At 37.3% G+C, this 23,952-nt stretch overlaps 1 protein-coding gene across 1 annotated transcript in view; it reads left to right on the top strand.

Moving 5' to 3' along the window:
- LOC121330520 (germ cell-specific gene 1-like protein) overlaps positions 1–23,750 on the top strand; it is a 34,790-nt gene extending 11,040 nt beyond the window's left edge. The window contains exons 2-5 of the mRNA XM_041277095.1: positions 2,214–2,261; positions 12,825–12,977; positions 16,793–16,904; positions 22,466–23,750. Coding sequence (XP_041133029.1) covers positions 2,214–2,261; positions 12,825–12,977; positions 16,793–16,904; positions 22,466–22,769 — 617 coding nt within the window. The 3' untranslated portion in view covers positions 22,770–23,750. The remainder of the gene's footprint in view (positions 1–2,213; positions 2,262–12,824; positions 12,978–16,792; positions 16,905–22,465) is intronic.
- Positions 23,751–23,952: the final 202 nt, after the last annotated feature.

The raw sequence follows: 23,952 nt of genomic DNA on the forward strand, positions 1-23,952 counted from the left end.
TTATATATGGTGGGTTTTTTTTACTCTTCATCAATTAATCATATAAAACTGATAATATTTAATATGTTGTCAATGAAAAACAATTTTTAGGAACACAGGTCAAAAGTAGTTAAAAAAATCAGGCACTTCAGAAAAGCCTCATATAGAGTTGAAAAAAGTTTTAGGGGTGAGAGATTCAGGTTAAATTTATGACGGGTTCAGGTAGTCAGGGAGTTCCACAATTCATTACAGAAAAGAAAAAGTTAATCAGAAGGAATGTAAACAGTTTTTGTTCTTAAAGTTTTCTTTATTGTTTTTTTATAAAAAAAAAATTATGATGGTGTCTGCTCTCTGTACAAACAAGGCATCCTGCTAAACAAAGTAATGAGCTCTGTGTGCTGAACCATGATCGAGGTAAGCACAGATGTGTCAGCCCTGAAGAAGCCGAGAAGGAATTGCAATGTTACACTCCACTCTCTGTCTCCATGTCGCTAGCAACTCACCTCTATAACCCTGCAAAAACACGAAAAAAAAATGGCCAATTATTCAGTGCGCTCAGAATGTCACCACTCATAATTTAGTTAAGAACTGAAAATGTGAGCTAGGCTGTGTTTACCAGTGCCTGGGAGTTCTTGTCTGCAAAACCCCCTAGCCCCCAACTATCTTCCCTACAAGGAAACAATTGTAATGCTTTATTCTGAGTGTCATAAATAAATATTTAATTAATATGCAACTAGTCATTTGCTGTTAAATGTAGTTACATGTTAATAAACAGTCACTAAATAATCCATGCATGTCTGTATCAATCATTAGACTGCCATTTGACCTCATATTTCATATGTTGAGTATGTTGTTTGAAACTTGGTAATTTCCTACTCCAGTTGAAAAAGACATACAAGACTGGTAGATAACGTTACTGATATCACTCTATAAGCTATCCACACAACCTAAATAATTTGCATTTAAAGCACATGATTGCCCTTCACAATCATGTTTTCAAATTGTGATGATCCCATGATTAGGGTATTAGCAGCAGTGGATTACATCCTTGCAAAACTTCATTCCCAATAAAGACCGGGACGATATTTTTCTGGGTAAATGAAAAGAGCCAGTTTTGTGTGGGCTGGTATACTGTAGCAATTAGAAAAATACATATAAATTACATTTATTTTGTTGCATTACATGGACTTTGCTTGCTGATGTACAACATTAATAAAGTACACTTTGTATTAATATTAGTAGTAGTAGTCATATTAGTTTTATTGTTGATAACATAACCCTTATTAGTAGTAGTATTTTCCTAAATACTCCAACATTTTCTTGCCTTACATACCATTTGATAATATTATAATTAGGGCTTCTGATTTTAGGGTTTTATTAATTGTATTTTTCAGTGCTTATTTTGAGCTATTTTTTAGTTTTATGTAAATCGTTTTTTTCGGGGCTTTCGTTTTTGATATACTGTATGAAATTAGTGTTTCCGGTTACTTTCCAAAATGCTTGAGCGTTTTTTTTTTTTTTTTTGGTTAAAACATGTATAGTAGTAACTCAACAGTACTGGCACACTTAAGTTGTACATTCTTTCCTTTCTGTCTTCCTCAATGAAATCCCTATGGTCACAGGCACATTCTTCTGGGTTTTTTGTGTGTAGGCATTTTTGTACATTTGGCCACAATTCTGTTTTAAATCCTCTGTATCTTAACTGTAATACAGCTTTAAATCCCACTAACAAGCCTCCATCCTGATTGTAACCTCGTTTTAAATCTCGCAAGCGGAGTCTCCAGTAGAAATGTGGGAATGCGCTGTCACTCAAGAGTCGGGGCGGGGTTTAAAGTATTCAGAACGCACTGGGAAATGTATTTAATATTATTTTTGTAGTAAGTTTTTTTTTTAATGGGAAAAGGGTAAAGTCATCATGAATTGATTAACCATTACCACAGTTTTCCGGTGTTTATTGGCTGTCCACTGATTTCATTTTTTTTTTTTTTTGTGCAGGGAGTGCTTTATTGGGTTTTCTCGGTTAAAACCGAAAATCAGAAGCTCTAATTATAATTAATGCTACTGAAACCATTGCACCAGGTCATAATCAAAGATGCCTCGAAATAAACTCCAATGAGCTTCAGAAATCAAGGAGGAGTGGGGTTGAAACATAAGGATACAAGAAGATCCTAAATAATGTGGTGTTTTCACATCGTGCACACCTTTTATATTTGTGTTGCTTTGTGTTTTCTCAGGTGAGAAATGCAGAAGCTTTATTGATCTGGCCCCAGCGTCTGAGAGGGGTGAGTATGTTTATCATTAAGCCGGCTATATCGGGCTTGTCTGACAAGGGGTGTTGGAACCTGTGCTAATAGCAGATCAGTTATCCTTGTCATGTAGCAGTTCATCAATGTAATGCATTATTATTCACTGGGACCGAGTGCTGGATTCAGATCAACACACCCAATCCCAATTTCATCTTCTGGTGTGTATATATATATATACATGTGTGTGTGTGTGTGTGTGTCTGTGCATGAAAATGAATCCAGAATGCCTAACCCTACCAAACATATTGTACGTTCTTAAACTCAGGGCTTCAGAGGTTAAGACCAGGAAACACGCTTACAGGACATTCACTTTATGTTTCTTACAAATGTATGTTGTGCCTATAAATGAGTTGAAGCTTGAGTTCATGGTGGCAACAGCAATGGAGCTAAAATTGGTATTGTAAAGGAACAAAACTAATGATTACAGGAATGTCTTTAATAGTATGTCATAAAATAGTGTTTTTTTGTTTTTTTTTAAAGCATTGTCCCCTAACCAGATTTGTCTGGTAGCAAATTAGTGTAATCTAAAGTGAAATAAACTGTAGAGTATATCTGAAGCCACTGCAACGAGCATGGAGAAAAGGGAGAACTACACTCAGTCTGTATGTTCCCTTTCACATACGTGCCTGTCTTTTCAGGTGTAACATTAAATAGTTTTGCATTGCTAGTAAAAAAGATCATTTAACTTGTGACATAATTTAGAAATATTAGAAGAGCAGATGGTTATCTACAGTATGAATGGGTACAAAGATATTTAGTAAGCAAGCCGTATTATCAGTCATTTTTATTATATGCCTGATATAATAGTATTCCATACTAGTGGCCAAATCACATTAGTTAACTATATTGAGAACACCAGATAGCAAGCAGTCTATTTCAGTCAACCCTCTTTATACCTCCTGGTAAGAGCCACGGGCAAAAACGGGCAACAAGCGAGGGTGGCGTTATAGTGAGGGTCCATAAAAAAACAAAAACACAACCTTCTGTGTTTGCCATAAATTCAAACACTTTATTTTTTTAGTTATACAATTACAGTATCTCCAGGCCATTTTAATAAAACATGAATCTTTTTTTAAACTCCAGTACTAGTTCTTAACACAACAGTAGGTCTACTAGTGGAGTTTTATCATCTTTTCCCATCTGTATTTAACATACATGGTTACTTTTGAGGAACAAATTAAACTTATAAAAAAAAAAAAAACACATTTAGTGTCAAATCTCCCAAACAGCAATTCCATAAAAACAAATTTTTTTTTTTTTTTTTTTTTACTGTACTGGTCATTTGAACTTTACTGTTTGTGGCACAACTGTAAGCCTGCTCAATACTCTCCCCTGTTGAATGATGCCATCTATTTATTTCACAAACCAATTTCAGCACAACAGCATTCTTTTTTAAGCAGTTAAAAAAAACTTAAATATGACTTAAAAACTTAAACACTTTTTTTAAACGAAAAGTAAAAAATAGAAATATTCTGCTGTTTAAAATTGTGCAAAACTTGCACGTAAACAAACAAACCTCTTATCGTGCTTTTTTTTTTGTTGTTCTGTGGTTTGTAAAAGTCACTTATTTTAGACTGTGTCAAGCCTTTTTCAGGTTAAACAAATCGACCCATTACATCAGGGTAAGCCATTTGTTTTTATCCATTACAATGTCTTCAATTGCCCTTTGATTAACAATATGCCTCACATTTGCAATATCTTGCTTTCTTATTTTCAGATACATAGATGCAGATTTGTTTCTTTTGCTCTCATGTTAAATGTAGGGTCGACTCGTCATTTTGTACTTGCTGTTTTGCCTTGGGAGCGGGAGTGTTGATAAATTTGGTATGAACGTTCAGTTAACAACAAATTAGGAAAGGGAATCAAAGGTTAGCTGCATAACTTTGTTGTTTTAATTGGCCATGATTATTTCGCTGGTGCTAAAATGAGGGAAACTACAATGCTTATATTTACGTTTGCTTGGCTGGGGAAGATGGCGAGTGGCGGACAGTGGGGTGGCGATATAACGGGTAAAAATAGCACTGTTTTTATATTGGTGACATTTGTTCAGAGAATAGCTGGCGGTATGCGAGGGTGGCGTTATAAAGGGGTGGCGGTATAACGCGGGACAACTTGGTAACACTATATTTCTATCAAGAGGATCTGAAGGAGGAATACAAAAATGTGTTGAATTTCATAAATATACTGACCCTAAGGTTACATGTGAATATGGCTATCTTTATGGTAGCTTTTAAAAAGTCAAAAATAACAAAAGCTATGCTAAAACTGCATTAAATACCAAAATGGGCAACACTCTAGCACCACAAACCAAGTCAGGTTTTTAAAGTATGAAGGGGTAAGGCAAAATGTTTCACGACAACTAGCACTGTCTAATATATTCCAGTCACAGTTTTCATTCAATAATATACAAGCAGAGCCAGTATATTAATAGTGAGTTTTAACAATATTATTCAATCAACCCCAGGTTAATGAGGCATCTCAGCTCTATTTGCTATGTTCTCCTCCGCTATTGAAGGTGCGGTGTTACAAGCAATCTTTTTATGCAAATACACATGGAACCTTTTCCTTTTGCCTGAGAGTTCTGAATCAATCTGTCAGTATATTTCTGACGGAGCAGGTTGCCACTAGCAACAGCTACTACAGAATTAAAGCATTCAAGACCGATATTGTACAGTCATTGAATTCAATTGTAGTAATAATATAGAATTAGTAGAATAAAATGCTCTGGTTAAAAATAAATAAATAAATAAAATAAAAATGAGTAAAAAACAAACACACAAACAAACAAAAATCAAGGTAACATGGCCTTCACCAGGGGAGCTGATGTGAAGCAAAAAAAGCTTCAGCAACAAGTCAGAACTAACCTTGTGTTCTTTATCTGACATTTCTGTTACGGAACCTTCAAGGCCCTTCACATTATTTCTACCTTTTATTTGATGTATTTTTCAGTGAGTAATTTAACCATAGCCTTCAACTATTTTAGTCAGTCTCTCATTTCAGCATCTGTTCAATGAAAAGTGACTCACAGCTGAATAGACGTTTGACAGTGCCAGGTAGCAACCAAACAATATGGGGTCTGGCAGCCTATGAATCACCCTTCTGAAAGGCTGCAACGCAAGTCTTCTCCAGGAGAACCTAATGTGTATTTTCAGTAGTTTTTTACACGACCCTAAAAAGATATATACATTGTAGCATTAGTTGTATAACTATATTGAGACTAGTAATAATATAACAATAATTAGAAATCGATTGAGTGTGTACAGCCAATCAGCTTCCAGATCTAGTTGGCATCTATTTTGCATAGATGCCCGTTGGAACATTGAACTGCTTAACTGCGAATTAAATTTTAAATCAATCTGCATATACATACCGGCTTTTTCCCTTAACATTCTAATCTACAACTAATCTGATAACATAAAAAGCTACTTAAACAGGACACCGCAAGGAAGGCTCAATTTGAAGCTGCTGGACAGCAAATCAACAGGAAAGACATGACTGGTTCACAATTATGTCATCAGCTGGATCCAAACAACACCCTCCCTCAAAACCAGCCAGTCAAACTGCCAACCTTGTTTGAGTTCTTTCCACACCAGCCAATCCACTTCCTGCCAGCTTGAATGATGCCCCGCCTACAACAGATTTCGAGTCTGACTCAGTACAACACGGATTATTCAACAATTGATGTCCATATAAATTATACTAAGAAAGAGTAAGACCCCAATTAATAAATATGGTAGCCAAATAATAATAATTTAAATAATAATAATGTTTTCTCTACATGTATGTTGTTTTTATATTCTAATTATGTTAGGGACTGTTTTCCTCAGTGGAAGGTTACCTGGCAAAATATCAGAAGTTCAACATAAATATAGGCTTCTGACTTTCTTTTGCGCACTTGTCTTCGGCTCAGGATGCATAACTCCAGTCACAGACATTTACCACACGGTAGAGCCTGCATCAACGGGCTCTATTGCTTAATAATATATATATAGCACCTTTCATAGTGGACCACCATCACAAAGCGCTTTACAGAGGTAGGCTGTGAACTGTGCATTTTATGCAGAGTCACTTACAATAGGACATTGATTTTACATCTCATCTGCAGGATGGAGCACAAGGAGGTTAAGTGACTTTCTCAGGGTCACACACTGAGTCAGTCAGTGGCAGTGGTGGGATTTGAATTGGTGACCTTCTGGTTACAAGCCCTGGACTTTAACCACTGGACCACACTGCCTCCTTAGTAGAAGAGGACCTGTGTATTATAATAAAAATGTTAATTCCATCAAGTGGATCTTAAAAAGAAAAATGTGCGAAGAGAAGATCTGGGGATAAATATCTGTTTATGTATTTCAGTAATACATTTGAATTATGGTTATCCTTAAGGTGGTTATTTAAAAAAAAAACAAAAAAAACTGCCGACCACAGTAAGGTAAAAGTCTATGGTATAAGTGATTGTCTCTTGACTTACGTCAATAAGTAGGTGATAGTCCTTCAAACTTCATTTTCCCATGGCTCAAGATGATCGAGATAGTTAAGGTCGTACACTCCATAATGTTACTTAATGATACACACTAAATCTAGTATTAACAATTCTTTTTATTTTATTTAGACAAACAGGAGATTTAAAAGTCCACGTCCAAGACGTGTTTCGACTCGAGCGAGTCTTCATCAGATAGTGAATACAATGATCAAATATGAGCAGCCACTCTCTTTTTACAAGTCATCATTAATAACATTCAATCATAATATCAATTAACAAATTAATGGCAAGTTTAAATCTTCATATAACACTTAATACCTTAATTAATTTAATTACTGTTAATACTTTTGTCTCCATTTAATTGATAGATGAATAGCCCATATTTTTTCAATTAAAATCAAAAAGCAATTAGGTAGAAGTCAGCCACTGACATCAAAATATTCCAATATATCAAAATATTCCACTTAACTTCATAGTCATAATACCAATTACATCATTTACAAGAATGGACATAGATCTAAATTCTCATTGAGGCCATGCGGTTCCATTGCTTTTAAAGTAAATATCCAATAGACTTCCCTTTTTAATAATAACTTTACTATATTTCCCCCTCTCTCGGGTATTGACACCTTTTCTAACCCGCCAAATTTAAGGCTTGAAATTGAATTATGTTTCATTGTTTGATAATGTTGCTGTCTTATGTTCCTCTATCCTTGTTTTTAAAATTCAAATTGTATTTTGTATTTTTTACATGTATGTGGATGGTTAAAATACTTAGTGTTAAAAGTTTTAGAGCAATGTACACATTTACCACAACGATAATTACCATGTCTAATTGCTATATACTAATTGCCACTGGAGGATGATTTGTACATAGAAGAAACAATTGAATCTTTTCAGTTTCTGCCTCTTTTAAAACAAAATCTCTGTGGAATAGTCGATAGTACACCTAGATTAGGGTCACATTTTAGAATACTCCAATGTTTCAGAATTATTTTTTTAATTTCATTGGAGATATGATTGTGTTCCATTACAAACATCATTCTTTCTTCGTTTGGTTGGTCATTATTAACGGGTTCTATAAAATCTATTTGTTTCAATTTTAACGTTGTATTATTATAACCTCTAGATTGAAATCAACTCTGCATAACGCTTTAGTTTCCTAATCAAATGTGTTTTAAACGTAACAATTGCCCATAAGGTATTTTAGAAATTTTGTGTTTTGGATGATCACTTTTTGCATATAAGATCGTGTTTCTAGCAGTTGTCTTACGAAAAATAGACGTGTCTAGCGTACCATTGCAATTTATTGAAATTAATAAATCTAAAAAATGTATTTGTGATTGATTGTATTCCATTGTAAATCTTAAATTGAAATTAAGATTGAAGGTTAAGAATGAACAAGAAACCGACCTTTGTAACTAAAGATACAACATTTGTAAAAAGACGGGAACAGGTGTTAAACAAATGATCATTAGATTCAACAGTGCTGATAACTGAACAAACCAAACAGGAGAGCGTTTCTATGAAAAGGTATTCAATTAAAGAAGCTGCATGAAAAAATGAAATCAGAGTATTTTAAATTACAACAAGAAAAAAACATAAACGATTTGAACTAATTTGAGAATGAATTAAAAACATACAAATTAAAGAAATTGTATGTATTATTAGCAAGATAATTGTAAAAAATTCAATCAACAATGGGAAAAGTGACAATTCTGGGAACGTCTGACTCCAATGATAACAGAAAGTGACTCTAGTGATCCAGGATGTACAAGCGAATCTTCACTAAATTCAGGATCAGCCCGTTTTTTAGTCTATCCTCCCAACTCAGAAGTAAATCAACAGAGGATCATCCGAAGAAAACAAGGTGAGGCAAGAGGAAAAGGAGGAAGTCATGCATCAGGGCGCAGAATCACCACCAGGAGTCAAACATACCGGTAATGAATTTATCTGAACAGACATTAACTAATGTTCAAGAAACAGTCTTGAGTACAGGACTTTCTTTTGTATCTACTAACAAACGTAATGCCTTTAATTTAAAAATAGATTGTAGAAGTTTTTTAGACAGTTGCATTAAAAAAATTATTTTGCAACAAAGAAATTCACTACTGGTACTATTGATTATAAACCTTTAAGTAAATTTATGAAAAAGTCTACCTTTTTTCCTGTAGGAGTTCCAAATCCAACTATAAGTACTTTTTCAAAATTGGTAGAAAAGGATATTGAAAATATTGTAAAGAAACATCTAGCTTTAAGATTCTCTAATATAAATGTAGCTCAAAGTTAAGCAATTAAGGAACTGCAAGACAATAAAGTGATTATTAATAAATCTGCAAATAAGGGTTCAAAATGATAATGATTATGTTGGTGAAGCTTTAAGACAGCTAAACAATAAAGATTATTACAAGCCCCTGCTTTCAGATCCATTAATGCGCTTTAAACAAGAGAGGGATAACCTCTTAAACCAAGCTAAGGCTAGCAATGTGATCACATAAAATCAATATGATTTTTTAAGAGTTGAATATCCAATAATGCCAGTATTTTACACACTACCAACAATACACAAAAATGCTGTGAACCAACCTGGAAGACCAATAGTATCGGGTAATGATTCTATTTCAGAACCTTTAAGTCAATTTATTGACCATTGTATTAAAGGAATTGCAAAGAAATTACCATCTTATCTTGTTGATACTAGAGATGTCATCAGATTTCTAGCACATTATATTGTTCCAACAAAGGTATATCTGGTTAGTTTTGATGTGGAGAGTTTGTATATCAATATACCTCATAAGGGAGGGTTGGAGGTTCTGTCACTTTTTTCTTTCAAAAAATAATGATTTACCTATAGATTTTCTGTTGCAATTGGCTACATTTGTGTTAAGAGCGAATTTATTTAACGATAAGTATTATTTACAAATTCAAGGTACAGCAAAGTTATCCTTTGCACCCAGCTATGCAAATCTATACATGGGTTATTGGGAAAGCCTATTTCTTAATGACAGATCCTCCTACACTCCTTGTGTACTTCTATAAAGAGAGTGGCTGCTCATATTTGATTGTTGTATTCACCACCTGACGAAGACTTGTTCGAGTCAAAATACGTCGTGGGTGTGGACTTTTAAATCTCCTGTTTGTCTAAATAAAATGAAAAGAATTTTTAATCCTTGAGTTAGTGTGTATCATTAAGGAACATTACAAAGTATGCAACAGCTCTGGATAGGTGCTTAGCTGTCTAGTGATTACAAAAAGACACAGTTACTAAACATACAAACAAACAAAACACTCACAAACTCTTTTCTATTTCAAGGGACAATCTCCCGGTCCTTCTTGTTCCTCATATTTTCAACCAAGAGAAGGAAAAGATTAGCTTTTCTCTGGGCCCTTTTATGCTATCCCACATGACCCCTTGGTAAACGACTGTAGCTGTGTCTATTGCTTGCAGCTGCTACCTTGTTTACCTTCCAGGTCAATACGTTCCTGCAACAGAGTCTCGCTTCCTTACAGGCTGGCCGACTTCCCGACCTCGGAAATGAACTGTCAGGCCTGCCTGTCGAGAGACTTCTTCTTTCGCTATTTAACACCCTCACAGGTCGGGAGGGAGATTTACAACCAGAACTCATTGTATTTCTGTCACAGGCACGCAAGAACATTAATTATCTTCTTGTTCAACTACTTCAGTGTGGCTTTGGCTTTGTGCTTCGGGTCATTGTTCTGCTGAAATGTGAATTTCCTCCCCAGTTTCAGAGTCTTGGCCGACTCAAACAGGTTTTCTTAAAGGATTCGCCTGTACTTTGCAACATTCATTTTCCCCTCTATTCTGACAAGCTTCCCAGTCCCTGCTGAAGAGAAGCATCTCCATAATATGATGCTGCCACCACCATGCTTGACAGTTGGGATGGTGTTGATTGGGTCAAGTACAATGTTGGGCTTGGGCCAGATGTAACTCTTGGAATTTAGAGCGAAAGGTTCAATTTTTGTCTCGTCTGACCACAAAACCTTTTTCCACATGTCTGCAGTGTCATCTACATCTACAGTGTCGTCTTTATAGACCGGAGGGAAATTATCTACAAGTTAAACCACTTTGAGTACACACAGGCTGAAACCATTTCACTAATTCTGTGACCTTTCAAACAAATCATTCGCACCTGAGCTGATTTAGGGCTGCAGTATCAAAAGAGTTGAATACTTATGCAACTGGGATTAATCTGTTTTTCTCTGTAAATCTTATTTAAATTTTATATGCATTTTTTTACTTTATCAATGTGGAGTAGTTTGTGTAGATTCTACATGTAAAGTCAAATTTGAAAGTGTCTTGGAGTATGCTCAGGTGCCAACAAAATGTGAAAACTTTGCAGGGGTTAATAGTTCTGCAAACCACTGTATATATCCCTTCATAATATACTGTTGCACACAGAACCTATGAGTACCCCTGTGTTTAAATCCCTCTAGTTCTCATGGAAGATGGCTAGCAGCCTCCCCAACCAAGGGCAGTCGATACTCATCTTGTTTGCTACAAACTTGCCAAAAACTCCTGGGCATTAATTGAATTCAAGACAGGAGGTCAGGCACGATTTATACAGGCTCCTGCTGATTTCTGTACTGTTTGACATATATATATATATATATATATATATATATATATATATATATATATATATATATATATATATATATATATATATTAAAAAGGACCACATTTATTATTATACGAACATACTGAATGTTATCATGTTAGCAAATAGAACCATTGCTTGAAAATGTACCTCTACTTTAATGCAGTAGAGCTACACTAGAAAAATTAGACTTTATCCAAATGTGAAATGCACACTTAATTTGCAAAGCCAAGCCATTTTCACAAATCTTTAACTAGCATTTGTATGACTACATGAATATATTACAGAGTGCCTACCAAGTTTTTAAAAACTATTTTCTTTGTAAGTAGAAATTCATCCTTTTCTTCTATTGAAGATCTTTTGGTTATTTTGCTTGTGCTTTATACTTCAGCTTGGAATATCTGGATATTTCAAAGCCAATACTGCAGCTGAAAAGTACTGATCAAATGAAGAAGCAGAAGGAGGGGCAGTAAAGTGCAATAGATTAACTTACTGGACAATATTTTTAGACACTGACTTCATATTGAAGATCACCCAAGTAGAAACCAGATCAGGACATTATCATGAATCCAATATAAATACAAATTCTCAGCTGACTGAATAGCAATGGTCGACATCTTTTTGCCTATTTCCATCCTTCAGTGCTCTCCCCAGCCCAGTGCCTCTGCAAAACAAAACTGTCCATTGTGCTGAATGTCTGAACACTGAGGCATTCAGCAACACAGACCATTCAGCATTTTAAAAAAAGAGAAAAAAAGCTTCCAAAGAGAACTTTAATAAGTCAGAATGTTTGTTACACAATATTCCTCCAGTATCTGAGTCAAGTTAACATGGGCTAGCTTTTATTAAAATGGTAATTCAGACAGTACTGGAGGTGTGACTAGAAGGCAGACACTCACAAAGCGAGCAATAATGCCTTAACACAGGGTTTCTCAACATTGTTTGGCTCAAGGCCCACCATGACATGAAGCATTCTGACTGAGGACAATCCTCATTCCTCACCGACACATTGTCGATTCCTTCTGTCCATATAAATGACCATAATAGCTGTTCCTTTAAGGGCTAAGCTCATAATGGGAAAACATGCAGCAACAGTTCATTTGCAGCCCCATGATACGTTATAATCTGGGGTCATGAAAAACAGTATATTTACCTTCACAAACCAGACTGAAACCTCATCTGAAGGACAGCATCAGAATATCACCTCCTCCCCGATAACTGGACCATATGCCAGCTACAGTATGCATAAACAAAAACAGCATGGCTTCTATCCTAGTCCTTCTGAAGTTTTGAGTCGATACAAAGATTAGCCTACTTTAAGTTGTTCCTATGGTCAAGGGCAGTTTTCCTAAACACTGAGGGTACCAAGGGATTCTATGCAAATATGAGATCCATTCAAATTAAGCAAACATTGAAACGTGTGTCTTCTTTGTGTTGCAGGTGTCCTTTGGCTGTCAGTGGTGTCCGAAGTGCTGTACATCATGCTGCTGGTTGTCGGATTCAGTCTAATGTGCCTGGAGCTCTTTCACTCCAGTAATGTGATAGATGGGCTAAAACTCAATGCCTTTGCGGCTGTGTTCACAGTGCTTTCAGGTATTTGACAGTTCATTTTTTGTGGTAACACTTCAGGTTAAGGATCCATCATAAATAATCTGTGACAAAGGCATCAGTCTAAATATTTATCTCCTGGAGTTTCCTCCATAACTTTCAAAAACTATCCTAAGATAGTGGAATGAAAAGGTTAGATTAAAATAAAAAATCTTCCTTGTTAATGTTCTGGGGCAGTTCCCCATAGGATTCTGTAGCCTAATTAACAATGTAAGAGCAACTCCAGTGTCCCAAAATGCTTGTGAACTGTATAGCTATGGCCACAAATTTTGCATCACCTAGAATTTTAGGATTGAGCCGTAATCTAGATTGTTTATTTAACATCATGCAATTAAAGATGTTACAAAATATCACAAAAGTCTACCAGAAGCCATACTAGCAGAATAGTTAGATTTCAAAATGTCACATTTTTCAATTGTTGTTAGTTTTTCATTAAGTACATGGAAAACTATAAGGCGGTAGGTAATTCAATAAGTTAACATAACATTATTCAGCTGAAAAATTCTGGTTGTACTGCTCACTCGACTTAAAATAGCGAAAAAGCCATACCTTAAATCTTCCTTAAATAGATAAGACATACTTTTAATCATATGTGTAGTGGAAGTTTTATATTTTTAAAGCAGAACCCTTCATTCACGGTTATGTAACCATCGTCCATCAGTGGGAGAGATTTTATTTTTTTTTCTTCAAAATACTTCAGAAACAAGTTTCAAAATAAGTATATCAGTTGAACTTGATGCTTTCCAGTGCAGAGGGTTTATGACTTAGAAGCCAGTGGTGGTGAGTCAAGCCGTGTTATGTTGGAATGTGGCTAAAATAGGGTCTGGTTGTGATACAGAAACAATGAACTGGGAAACTAGGAGGTGCAGATTTAGATGCAGGTTTAGAATTCACAAACTGAAGTTTCAGCACTTCCAAGGGTACCTAAACTGATCATGTCACCTTGAAAGTTTGTAACAATTTAAGTTGGTTAAAAGTACATACATTAGGGGGTTCAAAATAATTTTGAAATCATGTAATTGCAAAGATGGTCTTGAATTGACAGACATGTTTGCAAAAAAAATCCTTCCATATTTAATACTGTTCAGTGTGTGTTTCAATGTCTACCTTTTACTGCATTCTCAATCTTGGTTTCAAAACATGAGACTGCACATTATTTGTAAACTGAGGATAGGGTACTGTGGATTATGTCTCCTTTTGGGAGATGTTTTTTTTCAAGTTTCCTTTGTCAGTTTCATATTAGTAATATTAGACTGATAGTGTGCATGTTATCGCAGTGGTGTAATCCCACGTTCATAAGTCTTAAATAACTGTTAATTGGCATAAGATTGATTGTTCTTTTTCCCCGGATGACGTGACAACCCTGTTAAAATAATAATAAGTTAATTACAACCTTTTCTTTTACATAGCTCAGCAATTTATTGCAAAGTGCTCCCAAAAGATGCATTAAACATTTATTAGGGTCTAGAAAAAAGTCACATAAACCAAGCTGTGAAATTTAAAACGTTATGCCCCAGTCTTGTTATATATTTAAACATTTAGAAGAAAATTTCACAGTGAAGTTGAAAGTTCAACCTTCCATGGAGACTCATTAGCCACATATGCAGTAAGACCCATATAGAAGTTTACCACAGTATTTCTGCATGGTTGTAGTTTTTCATGCTTATGCTATGCATTTTATCATAGTGTACCCTGGTTTGCCACGTTTATTAATATGCTTTACCATACCTCGTTATTCTTTAAATGCTTTCCTGTGCTTTGCATTCACTATGCTTTATTACACTTTGCCTTGCTTTTACTATGGTTAATAAGAGGATGATTAATTAGAGACGTAATGCACTATTAGTGGCCTGTTCAGTGTTTTGCAGCTCACTCAACACAAGTCAGTGTTTTACAGTCAGTTTGCTTAATGAAGTAAAATGGCCCAATTAACAAGTCTAATTTATCTCTTTGTAATAAACGTACTTCAGAAACGTAAGACCATAGTGTTTATATAGGTATTTAAAATGCCATTAGATTAAATTGGCTCTAACTCAATGATTTAAATTTTTTTTTTTCCAATGTGGGTTACACTAATTAAAAAAAAAATGATTACAATTAAAGAATCCTTTCACTAGATTCTACACTGCTATACAAACCTCCACAGGTGACTAACACAAGAGTCTTCGAAAGCCCTGTAGATAAAACAATCATTTAGTAGACGCTTTTCTCCAAAGTGACTTACAGAGACTAGGGGGTGAACTATGCATCACAACTGCTTTTGCCAAGGCACTTACAATAAGAACTCGTTTTTACATCTCATCCATAGGACATATAAAAAATATTTCAGATTTTTTATATTAAAAAAATCCATAAAGACAAAAATGGATGAAAAGTTAACATGTGGTTTAATTAAGCTATGAATTTGGACTTAAACTACTAATACGATGGGAATTTATTTTAATATTACACAGCCTTAACAGGCTCCACTATCAAGAGATTCACCTAGTTAAAATCATTAAGTGACTTGCCCGAACGCCATTTGCTACTCTAGGAAATTTCTCACGGGACAAAATATGCCTTTTTTTGGACTCAGTTTAACATGACAGTGCCCCTGTATGTCCCTTTAAGAGCCTTTAAAGATAAGAAAATGTGTGGTGCTGGTGCCATATGTAGGGTCAACAGGAAGCTGTTGCTCAAATGACATGAAACTGAAAAGGATTTCTTCTGAATGCTCACCCTGAAAAGCAGTCTGCAGCTTTTACAGGTCTTTAAAGATCATTGCACTGATTCCATAAGCAGGATTCAAAGAGGCTTTGTTATGCCATTAATAATCTGAAGAAAATGTATAGGCACACACACACACACACTTTTGTATCAGTTTTCTCCATCTCCCATCTTTTTATAAGACGTTTGGTGTCTAATTCAATATAACATCTGAATGCTGTGATTAATAGGCATGGTTGACTGAGACAACGGGGTAGATAGCATAAGCTGCTATGCAGTGTGATGTTTGATACGATACAAGGTTGTTTAATTAGAGCCACAGTTAGGACATTCTGAAAAGCAATCCGTTGCTGACAGGATCAAATTAGAAATTCAATTAAATCTGATATGTTGGCATATATCTTGGCGTGCACATGACTGACTGACTAATAAATATGCACACAGTGAAAATATCTATCCAGTATAAAAGAAGAGGAATAGCCTGTGTAGAATTGTATTGTGGGCAAACATCCAATCAAAATCACAAATTTTCTAAGTTTCTTTTTACTATTACTGGATATCTTTTTATGTGATTAAGTTACAGAACTTTTCTTTCAAGTTTACCATGGTCAATTTGCAATCTGTAACACCTTGCCAATGTTCATACCATATGTTACCTTATCACACTTTTCATGCTTTACCACTTTCACAGGAACTAAAAGAACCACCATGGTATAACAACTAGACCCTCACTTATCCCATACCCTGCTGACTTCAGGTCTTTTTCAGGTGACAAGAGGCCAAACTAACACAGCCACAATATTCTGTGTTGTATGGCACTAGGTGAAATAAAATGTGGCCATTTTAGAGTTTAGATCACTACTTTATCAACTTTCCCAGTCTGTCATCAAAATATAGCAGTTCCGTAGTGACAGAGAATCCACGCAATTGTGTCATTGTTGGACATAAGATTTCCATTTATTGATGAAAACGAACAGCAAGTATTGGGACAAGAATACAGCAGAGTGGTCCCAATATTGAGGTGGTCCTTCTAAAGAAGTGGCCATAAGCATACAGCTTTGTTTTTTATTTTATTTTAATTGTGGTCTTTGCAGGACTCCTAGGAATGGTGGCCCACATGATGTACACTCAGGTATTCCAGGTGACAGTCAGCCTTGGGCCAGAGGACTGGAGACCCCACACATGGGACTACGGCTGGTCGTTTTGGTATGCATTCCTATTCAAAAGTATTTATTTATTTAAGACCTTCAGCAAGCTCAGCTTTTAAACTAGAAATAAACAAAACTCTCCAGCCGCACTCTTTAAATACACTCAGCAATTCTCCACTCTGTACTGATTCCTAATTAGCTGTTGTTTAACCAAAACACATTTTGAATGTATTACCTCATTAACTTTGGCAATCTGTTCCAGCATTCTTTGCTGATTGCCAGCTACCAAACTTGTGCAGAGGGTGTTGTTAATCAGCACTTTTTCTCAAACGTGATTCTGATTAGAAGTTTTCAGGAATCACTTAAACTCGTGTAGGAGGCATGATTAGCTCATTAGCAAAGTACATTGGGCACAATTTCTGTTTTTTTTTTTTTTGTGAGCTTATCCATTTTATAGAAAAAGTGAATTGAAGTATAGTAAAAGTTTGGTAAAGCATAGCTAACCACTGTAAAGCCCAGAGAGGTAGAGTAGAGCTTATAAAACATGTTATGATTTGGTAAAATGCATATAGCCATGGGAAAAGAACTACTGTTGTGACGACTGGTGGCAAACATTTTTGGGTGTTCATATTGTTCTGCAATATCTTATTGTTGCAAATTTTTTGATTAATTTAAATTTAAGTTGTCCCTGAATCTAAATCAATCCCAAGTTCAAAGACTAAGAACAGTAAAAGATAAGACCTTAAATGGAAGTCACAATTAAGGACAAAGTAAAAAAAAAAAACTGTAATTAACAAACACTGAGATCTGTTAATTACAGTTTTTTTTTTCCCTTTGTCCTTAATATAAAAAAATATGAGGCTGAAACTGCAAACTTTATTTTCAGCTAGTTTCCACGGAAATGTACATTTTTAATGTTGGTTTTACTGCACCCCACACACACAATTTTCAGTGAAAATATAAACATACATATTGAAAAATGTCTTAAACATTGGAATAAAAAGGGCTAAAGTTTTATGAAGCATTAGTACAGCAACAGTGTCAACAGAAGGTCATGTACAAACTGATTAAATTCCTTCCGAAGACAGCAATTAGCTACTTTCTGAAAGTATTGCCAGATGTCTTTCAAATAGTTTCCATAGCAATGCCACCTGTTTAAATACATAAACCTGCATCACAGTGAAAATGTGTTGTTTCTGAAGATTTTTTTGTAAGCAGTTTTGCAAACCACTGTTACCATGCAGTGAAAAAAAAAAAAAAAAAAAAACTCTGATGTTTCTATGCAAGCTCAAACTAAAAATATTAACCAAAAGAGTGTGCTGCCTTAACCAACATAAATCAAATTAAATACACGGACAATGGTAACATGAAAGCTATATTTAGCTTGCAAATATTTCAGTGGAAACTATCTGAACAGTAACATTGTATGTGATGGGTCACAAAGAGTGGTTTGTCGCCTCTAATCCAAAAATAGTTACTTTATCAGACAGCCTCATAATTGTTGTTTCTTCTTGAACATTATCAATATTGCAAGACAACATTTGGGCTTAAACTACCATCCGGTAGGTTTTTTTTTTAGGAATATGACCTGCTTTCTAATGTTATATAGTGCACAGCATGCTGAACTATGGAAGGAACACTGCACTTTAAAAAATTAATGATCTATTAACGAATCACAAAGTAGTGTCTTGCAATAGTTCCATTTCATACACTACAGAAATCAAAACCTGTTGTGTATCATGACATATCCTACGTCAACCGAGCAATCTGAATGGTTCTAAAGGTTGTGATGGTGAATAATTGATAATACATTGCAGTGCCAATGTGCTGCCATATAACATAGTATTATGCTGCTGGCATTGCTGTGGTCTTCTAATGGTTCTGGCTGAGTATTCCGTTTAATGCAGTGATGTTTTAATCTAAATTCCTGTAAGGGGAAGCCTCAAACCAGCATTGCGGATTGTGTAGGATCACTTGGTATTAACCAAAATGAGCATGCTGTACATGTCCAAGTTTTAAGTGATCCATGCCACCATGAAATAGAAGCAGAAAAGAAAACAAAGTTCTATGTCTATAGATATTGCACAATTGGAAGCAAATTACCTCTGTGTGGTTATTTGGACGCTAAGCTATTAAACCTTGTGAGTGAGCGTACCATTCCTATGCAGCCCTGGAAATTATATTTGTGTTACGGCAGCTGCTCTATTGGCATCTATTACAATAGCTGGAATTGCTTCATTTCTCCTTTGCCATCTAGTGGATTCTAGCCTGTCACCTGCCATCTCTTTAAAATCAGACGACAGCAGCACCTCAGTGAAGCTTCCTCCTCTTTGCTGAAACTGTTTGGTAGCATAGACACTCAGGGATGTTCTAGAATGCTCCTTAAAATCAATGGTGAAAGTCAACAGATAAGATCATTTTTCAATAATTTTTTTAAATTAACAACAGAGTTGGGACACAGTGATTCTTGAATTGTTTTGGTATAACCTAAAACTGGAACTCTAGGAAATTAATTGAATAGCTTGAGGGTCTGTTGTTAGGCTGTGGTGGAGTGTCCCGCCCCTTTATGTTTATTAGGGTGTTTTATGTTGTCTGTAGTGTGTTAATGTTGGTGTTTATGTAGAAAATACAAGGGATATAAATATGGGTTATGAGCAGGAGTGTTTAAAATGTATATTTGTATTTAGGCACGAGGATTGCACAGCACTTCACGTGCAGGTAAAATAATACATGACACGGGGAATTGCACTTTCATTAATTCACGTGTAGTTGTACCGAGACTCCAATTGGAAGACCTCGATTTGCAATCGAGTCTCGGTACAGCTGCGTAAAAGCTGCATGTTTTCACTCATTCAGGGTTGTGTGTTCGGTGAGTGGAGAACGGGTGTGGAGAGGAGAAAGCAAAACCATTAAGTAAAGTAGATCATAATTTCACTCACTGTGTTTGTCTGTTTGTCTGCCGTTTGTTAGTGTGTTTTGTTTACTGTTTTGTCGTTATGCTTGTCTGTTTTGTTTGGCATCAAGTGCCTTGTGCTGTTTTGTTTAAATCTCTATTATTTAGTTTATTAAATGCTGAGCACAGCTCAGCTTCACCAAACATCCATGTCTCTGTTTGTCCTGTGTTATTGTTCCAGGTCTGGCATCACCCACTATAGCTGTCTTTGTGACATATGGTAATAGCTGTGGGATAAGTTCCTCCATGCGTCAGACCAAGGAAAGGGCGTTTTTTTTTTTTTTGTAGTTAAAAAAAAAAAGGAAAGCTGGAAGGACGGTTGCGGGGAACTGGATTTTCTCCTCAGTGGTCTGGAGGACCAAGGCTGGTGCCTTGTCTTTGGGGTGTACGGGCACGTGGTAGCTATCTGCCCCTTCCAAGAGGAGGAGGAGGAACCGTCCAGGAGAGGAAGGTGAGAAGGAGGGGGAAAAGAAAGCTGCAGCATCAACAGCAGCAAAGCAAAGAGGGAAAGGAGCAAGCAGGACTGTGGTGTTTCGCCTGTGAGCTGCCTCTGCCTCCGCCACCTCCACCGGCAGGCATAGAGCAGCAGGAGCTGCCTCTGCCTCCGCCACCTCCACCAGCAGAGGGTGAATGCCTGCTGGGTCCCCGTCCACCAGCAGAGGGTGAATGCCTGTTTGGTCCCTTTCCACCAGCAGAGGATGAATGCCTGTTGGTACCACTTCCCCCACCATCACTAGGATAGGAGCTGGAGCTGCCTCTTCCTCCATCACCTTCAGGGCGAGAGGAGCAGGAGCTGCCTCTCCTTTCACGAGAAGGACCAGGACTAGATGCTGGCGGTCCTCAGCAGCCCTTGCATAGGCTGCTGAGGAAAGCACAGGGAAGAACCGCCTGGCAGCAGTGGCCGAAAAGATGGCCAAAACCCGCACCCCAGCTTGTCCTGACTCCCTTCACGTTATCGCCCAAGGATGCCTGCCTCGCTCCGCCCAAGGATGCCTCCCTCGCTCTGCCAAAGGATGCCTGCCTCGCTCCGCCCGAGGATGCCTGGCTCGCTCCGCCCAAGGATGCCACGTCTGCATCGCCTGGGGCTGCCTGTTGCTCCGCATCTCCTGGGGTTCGTTGCTGCTGCTGCCGTCGCCTCCCAATGGTCCGCTACTGCTGCCGTCTCCTCCCAAGGGTCCGCTGCTGCTACCGTCGCCTAGGGTCGCCGGAACTGCTTTGTCTGGGGTAGTGTCAGCACTGCGTTTCCAGCAGGATATACTGTGGCCGGAGCCCAACATGGGGGAGCTGCCAACTATGAAGAAGGAGGGATGTGTCAGGAGACCACCTCCCCCTGCAGCACTTTCACTGTAGGGAATTTAGGGACCAGAGCCCCACAAGGGGAAGCTGCCGACTACAAAGAAGGGAGAGAGGGTCAATAGACCACCCCCACAGACAGCCGGGCGGCGGCCAGGATTGCCTTGGCCGGAGGAGGCGACCTGGGTACAGTCGGCCTGGCCGTTATAGCTGTTGGGGTGGGAGTAGGACCTCCCACTGTGGCCGCCACCTTTGGCCCGTTGTTGCCCCTGTTCCTGGGCCGGGACTATAAACCGGGACTTTGGGACTGAGGAAGGTGGCCATTGTGTGCTGCGCACAAGGGGGGGGGCATATGTGACGGAATGCCCCGCCCCTTTATGTTTATTAAGTGTTTTATGTTGTCTGTAGTGTGTAATGTTGGTGTTTATGTATAAAATACAAGGGATATAAATATGGGGTTATGAGCAGGAGTGTTTAAAATGTATATTTGTATTTAGGCACGAAGATTGCACAGCACTTCACGTGCAGGTAAAATAATATGTGAACACAGGGAATTGCACTTTTATTAATTCACGTGCAGTTGTACCAAGACTCCAATTGAATGATTGATCGAGTCTTGGTACCGCTGCATAAAAGTTGCATGTTTTCACGCACTCAGGGTTGTGTTTTCGGTGAGTGGAGAATGGGTGTGGAGAGGAGAAAGCAAAAGCATTAAGTAAAATAAAATAGATCATAATTTCACTCACCGTGTTTGCCTGTTCGTCTGCCGTTTGTTAGTGTGTTTCGTTATAGTTGTTGTTTTGTTTGGCATCAAGTGCCTTGTGCTGTTTTGTTTAAATCCCTTTTATTTAGTTTATTAAAAGCTGAGCAGAGCTGAGCTTCACCAAACATCCATGTCTCTGTTTGTCCTGCATTATTGTTCCGGGTCTGACGTCACCCACTACAGCCGTCTTTGTGACATAGGCCCATGGGGCAAAACACCTGTTTATTTTGTACAACTAGAATGTTATAAAATAAGAAACACAGGCTAGTGGAATCAACCATAGAATTAAAAGGGATTCAGCATTCTAGAACAGTCAGTGTCCAGTTTATTCCTTTGTTGCTGGCAATTCCTTTGAAGGAGTTCAAACCAAAAAAACGAGACATGTTTTTGTTTGGGCTGGTGTTCTTAAGCTGTTATTTGATTAACTAGTTTGTATTTGTTGGGCTCATTTGAATTTGCATGTTTTTCATATACCTTTTTGACTACATCTCTCTTATAAAATAGATTTTGTTCTCAACGGGACTACCTGGTTAAATGAAAGGTTAAATAAATTAAAGAAACTATGGTCCTAAGTGAGCACTGTGTTCCTTTTCTTTCTGTACCTCCACAGCTTGGCCTGGGGCTCATTCACCTGCTGCATGGCAGCCTCTGTCACCACCCTGAACTCTTACACAAAGACAGTCATCGAGTTCCGCCACAAGCGCAAGCTGTATGAGCAGGGCCTCCGCGAGGAACAGACGTTCATTGACCAGGAGGCCTTCAACTATTTCCGGGACCGCTCTGTGCAGTCCATCTCCAGCTCTGTTGAAGTCTTTCCAGGGCCAGCAGGCAGCAGTGGGGGCAAGACTCTGGTCCCCTCCGGCTCAATAGACATGGGAGAGATCCGTGAGTCGCTAGGAGAGGAGCAGTGCTGAGATCGATACATCTCCTTGGAAATGTGAGCAAGAAACGGAGCTACGCTGCCTTTTGACCATTCGATAAACCACCTTCAAATAGCAAATTCAAATGCACTATGTGATGTTCCGTTTATGAAGTGGTTGTGAGAAATGGAAAATACAGCAGCTTGCAGGAAGGCGATCAGAAAAGGCCAGGATCAGCGCTGTATACAGTATGTAAAGCAGTAACAATCACATTCACGGTGGACCATCACAGCTTTCGTATCCGGTCTTGTTTTCCTGGGTAGCTCCACCTACATTTTTGGAATTTCGAACTAAATTGAGGCAAGAAGTTGACTACAGCAGAACAGCCATTTTTTATTTTGTGGCCATTTCCATTACTGTTTACAGATATCATTGTTTTTTTGATTACCACAAAATAAACATGTACTACTGTACTTCCAGTTCAGATCAGGGTCACATACTGGTCACCATGTGTAAGTGTATAATTGCCATGTACTGTGAAGCAGCTGAAATAATTAATGTAGGTACAGTTCAGACTATTAGAAAGTAGACCACATGTTCCACTGGAAGCCATTGATACAGTACAATAAATAAAAACTACATGTAATCAACTTCAGACATACTTAAAACTATAATCATGTATCGCTTTAATCAAAAACACATGGATATTGCCTTATAAAAATATTCTGATAAAGTCAAACTTGTAGTTTCAATATTTAATGATAATTTACAGTGATTTGCAGTTGCTATAAAATATAACAGACCACAAATGCATTTTAAATGGCTTTTATTAATTTATATCAGGTGATCTTCTGTATTTACTGTATTACATTGCCCATATAGAGAACATTTAAGTATGCCGACAGAATCTGAATGTTTTGCTGGACTTGCTCTTTGTGATGTTCATACGATGTCAATGTGTGTCCAACAAGCACAACACTCTTCTCTATTCATCCATTCCTGCAACTGTATTGAAAATAAAAAGGTGTAAAATTATGCAAGTTTACGTTGTGTAATTCAGAATCAGAAGAGTCTAATCACGATCCTGGAGGGCAATTCAACTCCAGGTTTAACAAGTAAAATTATAGAATGAACTACTTCAGGGTCTGGATGGAGGTTTAAGTGGTTGAAGTAAACAATTTAGAACAGAGTTGGAACAACAACCTGGAGTGGAAAGACAACTTTGGCCACCTCTGGC

Source organism: Polyodon spathula, chromosome 18, assembly GCF_017654505.1.
Source record: "Polyodon spathula isolate WHYD16114869_AA chromosome 18, ASM1765450v1, whole genome shotgun sequence".
In the NCBI taxonomy this organism is placed as follows: Eukaryota; Metazoa; Chordata; class Actinopteri; order Acipenseriformes; family Polyodontidae; genus Polyodon; species Polyodon spathula.